This window comes from Anas acuta, chromosome 2 (assembly GCF_963932015.1).
Source record: "Anas acuta chromosome 2, bAnaAcu1.1, whole genome shotgun sequence".
In the NCBI taxonomy this organism is placed as follows: domain Eukaryota; kingdom Metazoa; phylum Chordata; class Aves; order Anseriformes; family Anatidae; genus Anas; species Anas acuta.
This window is the reverse complement of record NC_088980.1, coordinates 41,388,935-41,404,104: the sequence shown is the minus strand read 5'-3', so window position 1 is coordinate 41,404,104 and position 15,170 is coordinate 41,388,935. Positions and strand designations below refer to the sequence as shown.

The window sequence follows — 15,170 nt, the reverse complement described above, 5'->3', positions numbered from 1 at the left end:
ATTCATCTAGTTTTATTTTGATATCTTGCTGAAAGGATGTTTTTCTTTGTATATTTCCAGCAGTGACAATATGACACTGACTTTTGCTGACTTTAGCAACTGTTAATTTTTGTCTTCTTATTTAACAGAGGTATCCACTCACCTTGCTAATAACATGTGCAGTATAGGTGAGTCTAAAAACTGCATGCCAGTAGAGTCAGCACATTCAGCAAGACAGTGTAGAATCATTACTGAAGTTTAACACTACCAGTGCTATACTTGATCCCCTACACATCAAATTATTTTTTTTTTCATAGATTACAGCATTTTGAGTAATTTCTAAGAGCAGTTTGTGGTCAAGTAGGTAACCCTGTTGCAAAATGTTTTTTATAGATCAACGTATGAACACATTCATAGCTTTGTGTGTTTGTGACTGACAAATACATTTCCCACTATCTTCTAATACTGTTAACAAATCAGAAAATACACAGTAATAGAGGAAAATGCAAACATTTCTTTGTTCCACTCACTCATCACATATTTCTCTTAGCTATGATTACATATTCCTGGTGATAATGTTATATGTAAGGCAAAGTATAGAAAGTGAGTGCACTCCTAAGAGATTTAGCTCCGTTGATAGCCCACTTCAGAAAAACTCTACTTATAACAAAAATAGCTTTTTCAATCAGCTGTTGATTCCATCTCTAAAAAAAAGCACTTTATAGTGCAGAAACTGTAACATTTTAATACTATGTTTTATTGTACAAAAAAAAAAAGTTTCTGTTATTTAAAGACCTTGAGGATGAAGATCTACAGTGGAGAGGATAGAAGCTAATACAACTAAGATTTAATTTTCAAAGGTCCTGAAAATAATAGTTTTAAATATTTACAGGTATTTGTAGTCAGAATAACTGGCTTTACTCATTCATTGTTCTCCATTTAAGAATAATACAATAATTCCAAATGTATCCAGAAAATAGTTTCAAGGCAGTATACATATCAGTATTGATACATGTTACAATCACTTATAATTTTTAATACATCTTTATCAATGACTTAGATAAAAAATGTGAGAATCTGGCCTCTGTCTTTTCCTTCTTTCTCGTCTTTATAATGATGAGAAACTGTGTAGTATGGTTCTTTCAAGGTCAGTTATTGAGTTACTCTTTGTAATTATATATGTAGCAGCTGTATTACAACGGGTTCCCTAGTCCCATATCTTTATGCTCCTTTCATTATCATACTGGGACTACCTGGTTTAAATGGATGACATTTGTATGAAATGGATAGGCATTTGTATGAAAAATTAGCATTGCTTTTTTTCCTATCTCATAAGCATTTCCCAGATTATTTTAAAAGCAACAGGTAGCATAACATTTTTAAAAGTATTATTGATTCTCTCTTACTCTGAGTTAGTTCTTAAACGAGATATTATGTTTAGTTTTTATCTTATACTTTGTGATATATTTAGGCAGAATGAAAGAACAGTAAAGAAATGCAGTAATAGGGAGATTTTTTGATAGTATAGATGAGAAAACATGAAATGAGGAAGTAAATTTCCAAATGACTGAAACACAATGCCTGTTAAAGATGAATGTCATATGTAAAACCAAAAAATCAATGATAAGGATTAGAAAACTAAAAACTTCATTTTGCAAGTGGAAATTTGCATTCAGTATTGTCATTATTCATTATTATTGTTAAAAGACAATTTTATTGGATTAAGCTAGTAAAGGAAATTCCAGAATTATCAGCACCAAAGTCTTTCAGTGCTTAGTCATCAATTAATTGTTTCTTTCTAGATACAAGGGAAATAGTCTAAAGACCTATCAGAAATCTTTTATAGCCCCCATGGTTCTTGGAAATTTTGACCAGTTTCTATGAATTAAAAACCAAGAAAAATCAAACGGGACAGTTCTTAAGGGTGAAAAACTTGTGTCTATTTATATGAAATTTAATATTTTAAATTAAACAGATAGTTATGATAATTAAAGAGATTACCTAAGTAAATTTGAGCAAATTTGAACAAAAAACAAAAAAATGAGATTAAAATCCAGAGGTTTAGGTACTGGAAAAACATTTTTAAAACTGCTACTTTACATGTGAGTTACACTGTTGTACTGTTTTAGAAATAATAAAATCATTCAGTGACACTTTTCTTTGAAGAAGGGTGTTGGGTCAAGTGTGTCTGTATGCTAGCTGGTCAATAATACTCTGAAAGCAAATCATAGTAAATTATCAGGTCAACTGGAGTTAATAGATTTAAGACAATTTATAGCACATAAAGAACTGTCTCTGATGGCCTTCATACCTTACCCTATGTACAAAATATTCTGGGGATTTAAAAATGAACCTTACCGTGTTTTATTACAGTTACTAAACAGTTCCCTAGAGTGCCTGAAAGATGAAGCACAGAACTGCAGAGTAATTTAGGTTGGAATTGACCCCAGTGGTCTTTGCTCAAAACAGAGACAATTAGATATGGTTGGTCAGGATCTTGTCTGAGTTCTAAATATTGAAGGACAGAGATCCCACCACTTTTCCGGGTTCTCTTCCAGTGCTTATCCACCTTTGGGATTAAAAGTAATAATAATATTAGTAGTAAAAATAACCCTCATATCTAATTGGACTCTTCTGTGTCCTAATTTATATATGTTTTCTCTTGCCCTATCATTGTGCACCTCTGAGAAGAATCTGGCTTCATCTTTTCTATACTGTCTGTATCAGTTTTGGATTGGATAGAGTTAATTTTCTTCCTTGTATGGTATGGTGTTGTGTGATTTAGAATGAGAGTAATGTTGATAACATGTCGATGCTTGTACTTGTTGGAGAGCAGTGCTTACACAGAGCCAAGGACTGTTTTGCTTCTTGTGCTGCCCTGCCGGCAAGGAGGCTGGGGGTGCCCAAGAAGCTGGGAGGGAACACAGTCAGGACAGCTGACCCAAAATGTCCAAAGGGATGTCCCGCACCATGTGGTGTCCTGCTGAACAATAGAACTGAACAGGGGGGTTGCCCAGGGGTGGGATGCTGCTTGGGGACTGGATGGGCATTGGTCATTAGGTAATGGGCAATTATATTGTGCTTCACTTGTTCTATATATTATTTTTATTATTATTATTACACAGCAATCTTTATCTCAGCCCATGAATTTTGCTTTTTTTTTTTCTCTCCAATTTTCTCATCCATTCCACTGCAAGGGGAGTGAGTGAACAGCAGCATGGTGTTTAGCTGCCTACTGGGATAAACCACAATGCTCTTCCATTATAAAGATAGCAATCAGATCTCTGTGTAACTAGTCCAGGCCCCTCTGATAGCAGCCCTGCTCCCTGTGTGTCAACAGCTCCCTGCAATTTAGTGTTCACAAGCTTTTTGAGAGTGCATCCCATCTTCTAGGTCTTTAAGAAAGACATTAGTAGCCCCGTATCAATCCCTGAAGGGTGCTACTTTCAGCCACCATCTGGACTTCGTACTGCTGATGACACACCTATTTGAGCCAGTAAGTTAAGGCAATCATTTTCAATTGTAATCATACTCCATTTGTAGTCATCTGGATACTGTAGGATATTGTGTCAAATGCCTTGCTACAGTGAAGTTATACACAGCATGTACTGCCCTCCTGTTGTCCGCAGTTCCAGCAATCTCATCATAGAGAGCAAGTCAGGTTCATCAGGTATGGCTGGAGTTTGGTAAATCCATCCTGGCTGTTCCCAGTCACCTACTTGTCCTTTGTGTGCTTGTTATAGTAGGTATCTAGCATAACATCACCCATGCTGGATCTGTTCCTTTGATCCTTACACACAACCTCTTGACTGCACCATGTGAGGTGTTGACATCTGCCAGCTGCCTCCACCCTGATTTGAGCCTTTCCCTCACATTGAAATAATTGAGATCACTACCTCTGCCCTTTCCCCTTCACTCTTGATCCCAATGCTTTGTAGTCATGTTTGGTATTGTCGTGGTTTAACCCAGCCGGCAGCTAAACACCACGCAGCCATTCGCTCACCCTCGCCCCTCCCTCTCTGGGACGGGGGAGAGAAATGGAAAGTGAAGCCCATGAGTTGAGATAAAGACAGTTTAATAAGACAGGAAAATAATAATAACAAAAATAATAATAACAATAATAATAATAATGATACAATGGTGATAATAGGTAAGTAATAATAGTATGTACAAACAAGTGATGCACAATGCAATTGCTCACCACCTGCTGACCGATGCCCAGCCTAACCCCGAGCAGTCCGGCCCCCTCCCCCCGGCTAGCCACCCCTATCTATTGTTTAGCATGACGTCAGATGGTATGGAATACCCCTTTGGCTAGTTTGGGTCACCTGTCCTCTGTCTGTCCCCTCCCAGCTCTTACTGCACCCCCAGCCTGCCTGTTGGCAGGACAGAGCGAAAGGCTGAGATGTCCTTGGTGTCCTTGGCTTGGTATAAGCACTGCTCTGCAACAATTAAAACATCGGGGTGTTATCAGCACTCTTCTCATCCTAAGCCAAAACACAGCATTCCACCAGCTACTAGGAAGAAAATTAATTCTGTTCTAACTGAAACCAAGACATCTATGTTCAGAATTGTCCCTAGAATCATTGGTGTCCATATGGATGAGCAACAACGTAATGGCCCAAAGGTCAGATGAGTCTTGTTAGTCTTTCCACTATAGCCTGAACCCAAGCACCTCACAAACAAGAGATTTCACAGTCAGATAAGTAGATAGGTGCCTCTGTTCCCCACAACAGGGAATCTTAAATGATTGTCAGCTGCTGCTTCTTATTTGTGACACTTGATTCAGACTCATCTGGCTCTGGTATGTCCTCTGTTAGTTCTTGATCCTTCTCACCCCTTCCCAGGTCACTGTACCTATTCTGTAGTTACAGATTTTCAGAGAAAGAGCCTTCCTTCTGCTGGCAGAAGTCACAAACCTCCAGCCTGCCCCCATCTCAGGAGCCTCTGTCCACTGCTCTTTTGAGGGTAATATCTAGATTTCCCTCCTCTTTTGCATTATTTATAGTTCTTGTCTCTGCAAAGTCTCTGTGAAGATCTTGTCAATCTCCTGTACATCCAACTGACAGCACATACTGCACTCCCTGCAGCCCAAGACCTGCACAGCAGCATCCCCCCATAGCAGTTCTGTCTGGGTTGGTGACTCTGAAGTGCCAAGGACAATTATTCCAGCTGATGCTGGAGACTGTGCTCTGTGGTGTGTTAATACCAAGGCTGCTCAGTGTCAAGCTGTCCCATGCTGGCTTGAGCAGAGTTTTTGGGCCCCTTTGTGCACCTGCTGTACAGTCTGTTGTGACAGCTTCTATGTCTCTCTTGAACAGGAAAATGCTGCTTGATAATTTTCTCACTATGAAGACTTTGGCAATAACATTTTTATAAGCTAGCAGATGTTCTCCCTTCAGTCTTTTTGCTTAAAATTATTTATGCCTTTCTGAATTGTATCCATTTGTGAACTTTGAGTGCATAAGAACTTGAAATTGTTACCTTGCTAAATTTCTGTTTTATCTCAAGTGCTGGCCCTCATGGTTTAATAAAAACCAATGGAGGAATGCAGTGGTAGGAAACAGCTTCCAAGAAAGAAGTAATAAGTATTCATTAGAGAATGTTTCTTTCTATAGGTGTTTGACTCCTGATGCAGAGACACGTCCAGACATAGTGGAGGTCAGCTCTCTGCTGTCTGATGTGATGATGAAATACTTGGATGTTTTATCCACCTCCCATCTCATGTTGGAGAAGAAAATGGAGCGGGAGAGGAGACGAACCCAGAGGTACTTCATGGAGGCTAATCGAAATGCAGTAACCTGTCACCGTCAGCTTTCCACTTTACCACAAGTAAGTACATATACTAGGCTTTATTTTTGCTTATCATTGTGTGTCATATCTGAGAAAATAAGGTACAATAATACTGGCAGAAAATAAATCAAAATGAAAAGACCCATTATCTTAAAACATTTTTCCATGTAGACTTTTAATTTTTTAACCAGGTATTCATTCATTTTTTTTGTGGACACGCTTGTGCAGCAAAAATAACAGTAACTTAAAACTGTTATTTCACTTAGGAAAATGGCCTTATTATGAACATACTTGCTGTTTTGATAGAATTTTATAATTTTTAATTAATAATTATTAAAAATTACTAAATAATAAATAAATAAATAAATAAATATTAATAGTGCATATTTGTGAATAGGAAAATATACACTTAGCTAGAGTGAAACAAATGCATAACCTGTTGCATGATTCACAAACAATGGTACCTAGAAAACGGAACATATATAAACATAATTTTTAATTACAGATTGCTAGATAAAGAGCAGTGAAGCTGATAAGGTATTTGCTAGTGCTTTCTTACTGTCGGATACAGTTCAGATGAAATACTTCATGTTCTTTTGTTTGCTTCAGGCTATGTTTTAAGCACTCTTCATGAAGGATTCAGTATTTTACATAATGAAACAATCTTGTATGTGACCCTGGAGAATTTTCTTAATTTTCTTTAAGCCTTTCTTAAAAAGTTTTTTTTTTTTTTTTTTTTTTTTTTTCAAAAAGTTCACTGTGTATATTATTGTTAAGGTAATTATAAAGCGAAGTTGTGATTTACACCACTACTCTTTTGTATCACGGTCAGAAAAAAACAGATTTTTATTTTATTTTATTTTTTTATCGGGGCTCAATAGTTTGCACTGAAGTAGTAAAAAAGTTTTTTTTTAGGTATGGCTGGTTCCAAACATGGATTTTTTTTTTTACATGTTTTTTTGTCTTCATGTGCCTGGTTGAGTAGAAAGTTTGTAGTAATTGATGATTATTTTTTTTTTTTCTGTATTTTTTTGGACTATTGATCCAAGATAAGTATTTGTATTATACACTCTTTTTTTTTTTTCTCTCAATGAAAAATTTGCCAACAACTTCCAAAAAAAACTCAAAAAACCCACTGCGGTTTGAAAAGTAAGAGGTATGAATATGGAATAAAGATACAAGGTAAGATTTATAATGTAAAGCACTATGAACAATTATTTTCCATATTTATTGAGTTTTCTTACCCTACATGTTTGGAAACTTGTTGTATATCATTATTTTTCAAATCTTGGTTTAGTCATTCTCTTGAATAGCTATGATGAAATTTGCAAAAACACCTATGGATATAAGGCTGCTTGATTTTGGATTTCAGTGCAATTATCCTGCTTTGAGAAAAGTGTTCTATCCAGATACTTGTAAGATATGGTATGACTCATAACTTTACATTGCACTTAGAGTATAAATTCTTGTATAAATACTTAAAAAATACACCTATATACAAAAAGAAGAGGAAAGTTCCTCTGTGTTTTAGGATATAATGGCTAGTCTTCTCAAGAAAGGAATATTGTAATTCTACTTCCACTCCACTGCATATTTTATTTTGTGTATTAAATGAAACAGCTAAAAACAGGAGACTCTGAGAAAGATCCAGAACACTACAGAAGCTGAGAGAGTATGGCTCGCTAATGAGAAGTGGGAAACCCAGCTGTGTTCTTGCTCTAAGTAAGACAGAACAAATCAAGATAGAATTTTCCAAATTTCAGAGGAGTGCTATAGGGCTTAGAAACAAAAGGAGCCATGTTGTTTCCTTGTTTTCACTATCATAAGGAAACGATGAAATTGGAAGATTTCTAAAAATAAATAAATAAATAAATAAATAAATATATTTATTCTTGAAAATTTTGACATTTGAAATTAAAAAAAAAAAAAAGGCAACATTCTGAATTAAAACATTGGGAAGAATTTCAAGCAGTTGTTCCTGAAATAAAAACTTTGTGAGGTATGGACAACCTAATTCATCTTAGTCGAGGCTCCAGCAGTTCCACAGCCAGGCAATTTGTCATTTTTCCATGGTGTCAGACAATTCAGTGTTTCTGCCATGTTGTTCAATGCTTTGTGGAAGCCAGTTATCTTATGCTTTTTTTTTTTTTTTTTTTCCACTGAAATGTACTTATGGCCTCCTTTTTCATCCCAGTTGTGTCACATTGTGAATGTTTCTGAAATAAAGTGCATGCTCTGTGTCCTTGCTTATGGAACTATGCGGCATAGGTCTTCTACAGCCAGAGCAAAATCTGTTTTATAAATAGTTTAAGACAAGTATGGAAACTGATAAGTAGGTAATGTGAAAGGTCAGTAGATGATGCTTAAGAAGTTCAGTTACCTTGCCTGACAAGTATAGCACAGAATCCATTTCTGAGGAAAATCCTAGCAAGAGAATCATTATGAGTTTCTTACCTGTATTTTTATTTTTCCTTGTCTTCTATAGACATTGTTTATGTGAGAATAGGTGCAGATGTAAGGATGAGAGATATTTAATAGAGTTAGTGTGTTTAGTTCTGAAAGGTTAAAATTTGCTGACACAACACAGAGTACAAAGGACCTAAACCAGTACAGTAGTAGTAATTATCTCACATAATGCCCCAAAATAACAGTAGTTTTAAGTAATAATTAAAGTATCTTTTTAATATTTTCCTTTAAAGATATGAGAATAACCAAATATGAATATTATTGATTCCCCCCCCCCTTTTTTTTTGTTATTTATTTATTTATGATATCTAGATTTGTAAAGTGTAGATATTACTTTAACTATGTACAAAAAAAAATCAAAATAAGTTACTTCTAGTTCTTTGGAAATAAGCATTTGAGTACATGGCCATCAGCAATTATTAGCATATTTACTGCATATATCCTGACGTATTGTTAACTTAAAAATAATGCTTAGAAGCCCTTAATAAATATGTTCACATATTATTTGGCATATAAACAGAGTAACTTTTTTCCTACTGCCAGATTTTTTTAGCTTAAAATACCAATACACCAAAAACAAATCAGGTAAAAACCTGCACTTTGTATGACAAAGTATGTTTTTCTTTAGAATGTTCAGTTGCCCTCCAAAACAATATAGAACGACGAATATTGAGATCAGCTATATTAGGAATAAATTCTTTACTGTGAGGGTGGTGAGGCACAGACACTGGAACAGGTTTTCCAGAGAAGCTGTGGATGCCCCATTCCTGGAGGTGTTCAAGACCAGGCTGGATGGGGCTTTGGGCAACCTGGTCTGGTGGGAGGTGTCCCTGTCCGTGGCAGGGGGATTGGAACAAGGTCATCCTTAAGGTCTATTCCAATCCAAACCATTCTATAATTCTATGATTTTGAATTTGGGGGAGAAAGATGTAAATTTTACAATTTCAATCTGTCAGCTAACATATATATAACAATATAAGAGTCATTTCTACCTCTTGCTACTCTTGGCAGCCGGGTAGTCTGTCATGTCTGCCCATTTTTAACGTATTTTCAGAGTACCTTCTTTTTCTTCATTTCTGCATTTCTAGTTTGTGCATCTGGCATACATGTACTGTCACAATCCTTCTCTATAACAGGATTTTATAAACTGTATTCTTTGGGAAGTCTAGCTTATTTTCACTTTTGTATTAGTAATGTCATTTGAATGTATATTTTATTTTACAATCCTTAGACACAAATCTATATATTCAGATAAAGTTTTCAACTGTGCTGTGCCTAGGTAATGGAAAAGTATGTACAATGTATTTTATTTTATTTTATTTTATTTTATTTTATTTTATTTTATTTTATTTTATTTTATTTTATTTTATATTTTATTTTTTTTTTTAGGATATTGCAATCTAGAAGAGTAGCTCTATATCTAGCTTCTGTTAGGGCTAATGGGGTGTCAGAACTCACGCCTTACCAGTGTTTGGTCTAAGCTGGTCCATTTGGGTTACCATTAGTTGAGTGCTTTGTCTTAATGTTCAAACGCACAAGAATGTTTATGAGCAACATAAAAGTTCTCTCTCTGAATTTTCCTGGTTTCACACTTGAATTGGTGAGTCTTCCAGCATGCTAGAAAGCATGCTACATAGACCCCAAAATTAGTCATTTTACCTTTACGTAGGATTTTTAGCTGCAAGTCATAGGACCTAGATCTGCAGATATCAAGGTTTTGTATCTCTAGTGGGCTTGGATGTCTCTGCTAGGAACCGTACTCTGATTGTTCTGCTTGATTCCAGCCTGTGCTAAGAAGCCTGGCTTTATCTCTTGCAGAAGCAGATCAACTATTTATTGGGTAGAAGTAGTGAAAGAAGCAATATAACAGTTTTCAGACAGGTCAGCATCTAAACTGAAGAGCCTAGTCAGACTTGAAATGTCTGTGCAGTTTTTCTGTCTTCCATCTGCAGCATGAATAATCTACCTTCATAGATTTTTAGGTAATTAAAATATTTTTAGATAACTAAAATATTCTATTATGCCTTTTCAAGATTGGTTTAGAAACATCAGCAGTGTAAGTCAACTGATAAGCTGACATTTTTTTGTATGTCACTACTATGATGAAGACCCTAATGTAAATAACTATGATACGTTTCCTAAGAATGCCTGTAAATACAGAACATATTACTGCTTCCACTCTTCTTTATCCATAAGAATCAAATTTGCTTATCTCAATCTGTTTCTTCGTTCATGGGGATGTGTGGCCAAAAGAGGAAGAGTTAAAGGTCATGGTTTACAAATCCATACTTTTGTAGTCATGCTGCAGGCTACAATAATTCTTGCGATTAAAAGCTGGCATCGATTTCCTCATTTTTTTTTTTTTTAGAAAAGAGGACACGCTCATAGCTATGTGAAAGGCAAAGAAGGACAAAATGATGTAACCATTTTTACCAAGTCATCTACCCCCATATCCAAATGCAGTTTTGCACTGTTGGCAATTTGATCCTGCTAATAAGTACATTGGTAGTTTCTAAGCATCACCACATGCATTACAAAGTAGTACTTAATTAGCAATTCAATTTTAATTCATCCATTTTTCTTGTTAACTCAGACACAGAAACAAAAATGGGAGCAATGTTCATTTTAATTTCCTTTTTCTGAGTAGCTGGATATGTCTTTTATTTGTTCAATTCAGACAATCAATGTATAAAGATTTTTCTTAAAAAAGCTATCTATGAAGGTAGTAGGTGTTTTTTTATATTGGCTGAAGCAAATAGAGTGTTTGATTATACATCACTAGAATGCAACAGGATATTAGTGTTGCAGCAATGTAGTCCAATCATTATATTAAGTTAGAATACTATATTTATAGGGAAAAAAAAAAAAAAAAGTGTGATAGTTCCAGTATGTGCACCACTGCATACAATTCCCATTGCTTTGAAAATAAGTGAGGGCTCAGGAATGTCACGGAAGTTTAGCATTCCACAAGCTGTTTTTTTCATCCATCTTTCACTCTGTTGATTTTGTTCTGACAGTTCTCAGTTTTGGAATTTAAGTAGCAGGTACTGGAATTAAAATTTAAATGCTAGAAGTTACTGCTTTTAAGGGCAAACCCATAATACATTTAATTTCACTTCAATTATTAGTATGTTTGACAGAATAGACGTGTTATGTATGTCTGGTTTCCAGGAAATATGCATGTGCATATATGGCATGTATACAACAGCTGAAATTGTCAGATTCACTCTTAACTACTATATAACTGGTCTGAGAGCAGTAAATCCAGCATGTCTTCAGAACATTAGATTTGTAGAGCACATTCAAACTTGTTACGTAGAGTGTGAATACTTCTCTCTGCAGGATTCCAAGTAGATGCAGCAGTTAAGTCCTTCCTTCGTGCTTTGTGGTCTTAAATTCTAACCTAAATTTTATTTGTTGCACCTTAAGCTGTTTACTTTTTGTCCTCTCCACGGTGAAAATATGTGGGACTTATTTCTTACCTCCTATATCCTCTGTCATTATTTTAATTTGTACTGAATAATCAAATTCCATCACTCTTTGTAAGTCATGCCTTCTAAACCTCTGATTATTCTCACATCTCTCCTTTAAGTGCTCTCCACTTTTTTTAAAGTGTAGTCAAAACTGGATTCAGTTACTCCAAGTGAGAATCTTATTGGTACTGAGAAGATTGCACAGCTCTTAAGATGATTTTCCTCTTCTCATATCACAGTATATTTACTTTTTCATAGCAGCATGATATTGTTCAGTTGTGCTCTATTTCTGATCCACCGAAGTCCCCAAATATTTTCCTGTAGAGATGCTGTCTTACTAGTCCTTCCCCAAGTCTGTATGCTTGTACAGTTGTTTGTGCTCATAGAGCTTTGTATTTTCCCTCTTCATTTTTTTTCCCCAGTTTCTACAGTTTCTCAAACCTGTATTTAAAATCTGTCACTTTCATTGACACAACTTTGTGTATGGTGTGTATGCTGTAATACGACATAAATGCATATATTGCAGTCTATGCATGTTTAATAGACATTGCATCTATCCCATTATGCAAATTATCATTGGAATTCAGTGACTGTATTGAGCATTTTTGGACCAAGGTCAAAAAGGATCCAGAAAAATTGTACTCATTACCCATTTTCATTATAACAAACCCTCAAAGCAATGACCAAGTTGAGCATGATTTTTCTTGTCTGTTGTACAACCAGCGGTATTATTATGGTTTTCTCTAGCTCACACTTCCCTAGCTTTCCTGTAAGATATCATGAGAAACATTGTCAAAAGCCTTACAACATTACAACAACATTGCAAATAACATATACTTCTTGTTGCCAATGCACAAGAGCTGTTGCCCTACTACAGAAAGAAGTAAGTTAAAATATGGTGGTTTTGATCCTTTTTTTTTCTTTCCCTTAGCTCATCATTATTTACAGATTATTGTTAACAATTTGTCATTTGAGTGTGTAGTTTGGTATTGACAACTTTTGATCCTTCTACCTTTACCCTGCTTTTTATGTCATAGAATAGGAAAGCTACCTCTCTTCAGTAATTGGGCACTGCCTGTTTAGAGCAAAGAAAGCATCTGCCCTGACTAGACTGCTCTAAGTGAGCTTTAGAGTCACCTTTAGAGGCTGTCATACTATAATATGCTGTGGAAACTGCTATTGTGGCATCTTGACATAAGTCCATTGCTGAAATATGAAATGCTTTTCCCAACAGAATTTAAAGTGAAAATCTTGATGAGCCATCTTTTACAAGTTAAGTTATAGTGTTGGGAGTAGAACAAAAGATAGGGAAATAATTGAAGCAGACAATGGTATAGTCAGTGCTCAGGGATGCATGAGTAAGGGTTAAGGAGTAAGGCTTTTCAGACTGTACCATTCTGCTGTGTCCCAGTAAGGTCTAAATTCTCCATGAAAAAGGCTGGGGAAGAACACTGTCTTAGATAAAGGCTGAATGGCCTTTAACACAAGGTAAGAATAAAATGATTTAGAAATGTATTATTATTATCTCCTGACATTACCTTAGTACTAAAGACAATAATTTGTTTAATCTGATCTGTTTATATCATTTATCCCCTAATCTTTATTACACTTTGCTCTGGAAAAAGTAAAACTAAAACTTGAATTTATTTGTGCACAACAGCAGCAGTATGAGAGGACTTGCAACAATATAAAGATCATAAAAACAGTCTGATTTCAAAAATCATTGCATTAAAATGGAAGCAATAACAGAGATCAAGTATTTCTGTACTTTCCAGAAAGGCTATAAACAAAGACAACAGCAGAGGTAGAATTTTATTTTCATTAAAGAATCCCTTGCTATAGGCAAGATTCGGCACTTGAATGAGACAGGTAAATAATTGATTTCCATGTTTTGATTTTCTAGGCAGTGTTTTGGTAATGCCAATCAGCATTTGGTCAGTTCAGCCTTGGCGAGTCTCTTTGGCATCCCATCACATCTCATTACATCAAGTTTGCTTGGTATTTTACTACCATCTTGACTGTTGTGCAGGTTTTGTGTTGTCCAGAAGTCACCTTCTTATTATTATGTAAGATGGAAGAGAATAAATCTCCCACAGCTTGTATATGGGATTCATACTCTCCTTGTCCAATCATTTATTTTTATTTTTTTCAGTTTCTTTATGGTCTGGCTTTTTTTTTTTTTCATTTTATTTTCTTTTTAGTGCTTGTTATGAAAAGACCTTCACCAAAACCAAAGATGCTTTTTATGTATAGGCTCAAAATAATTAGGCTATATTAAGAATTTGACAAGTTTTGCTCTAAATTTAGAATCAGCGGCTGAACCTGGCACCATCTAGTTCTGGACTAACAGCTATGTGGGAACTACATGTACATTTTAATCTGTGTATGTGATACACAAGTCACTCTTTCACGTTTTCTAATGGATGCTATATAGGGACAGTATGTAACATTTCCTTTTTGCTCTTTGTTGTCAGAAGCATTATGAGAAGTTGAGCCTTCTTAGCAGCACCAATGGAACACCTACCTGCAAAACTGAATTTTCAGAAAACATTTACATTCCAGCTGAAAGTTTTCAGTCTGCATGTGGAAAGAATGAGGATGAGGAAAGAACTTATGAAGAAATCCTGATAGAGAACAACAGCACTTTAGAAAACACTGAGAAAGGTATTAATTAGCAAAAGAAAAATCAGGAGTACTATTATGCTGCTCGGAGGTGGGTTCAAAGTTGTTTTGCTTTCATTTTTATGTGCAGGTATGTTCTCAGAATTAGATGATGAGCCGGATGTATTGGACAATTCAAGTAGCTCCAGCCTAAGTCATTTGAAAGAATCTCCCTTTGGTAAGATCCCTTAAGAAGCAAGGGGTATAATACTTTCTAACAGTTAAATTGTCATGTATTCTAAAATAGTTGGGTATTTCATGATTCATTGCAAGTTCACCATCTGTTGTGGGTCCTAAGTAATACAAAATTAAAATAGCTGTGCCTCTGTGGCACCCATTTCCAGGGTAATATATTTTCTATCACATTTTCTTTATGTAGCTCATCCCCGTATGTTCAAGGATTGGCTATGGAAACTGGAATATTATTGAGCAACTTGACAAAGAAGGTGATTTTAGATTTGAGCATAAGGTAACTAAAGTTAATAAGAAACAGAAGGCAGACAGCATGAGAACTGTCATCTCAGTAACAGGAATTACATGCATATGAATAAATGGAGTGCACTGTTAGAGGGTGTAAAAAAGAAACTTGGTAGAGGCAAGCATTAGCTGTGCAGGTGAGTTCATTGAAAGGAACCGCAGAAATGCTGAATAACTAGAATAAAATTAGGAAGTAATTATATGACAAAACACAGCAATCATTCTGCCTTTAGTTACTTGTGGCAATCAGTTAGGAAGGCATCAGCTATGTTGAGTGTTAAGTAATAGTTTTTGTATTATATTCAAATATGAAAAGGAAAT

The 15,170-nt window shown here is 35.4% G+C and overlaps 1 protein-coding gene across 1 annotated transcript in view; it reads left to right on the top strand.

The window, feature by feature from the left end:
• The window catches only part of NEK10 (NIMA related kinase 10), a 101,869-nt gene that overhangs the window by 50,130 nt on the left and 36,569 nt on the right, over nt 1–15,170 (top strand). The window contains exons 26-28 of the mRNA XM_068674428.1: nt 5,598–5,811; nt 14,186–14,375; nt 14,464–14,550. Coding sequence (XP_068530529.1) covers nt 5,598–5,811; nt 14,186–14,375; nt 14,464–14,550 — 491 coding nt within the window. The remainder of the gene's footprint in view (nt 1–5,597; nt 5,812–14,185; nt 14,376–14,463; nt 14,551–15,170) is intronic.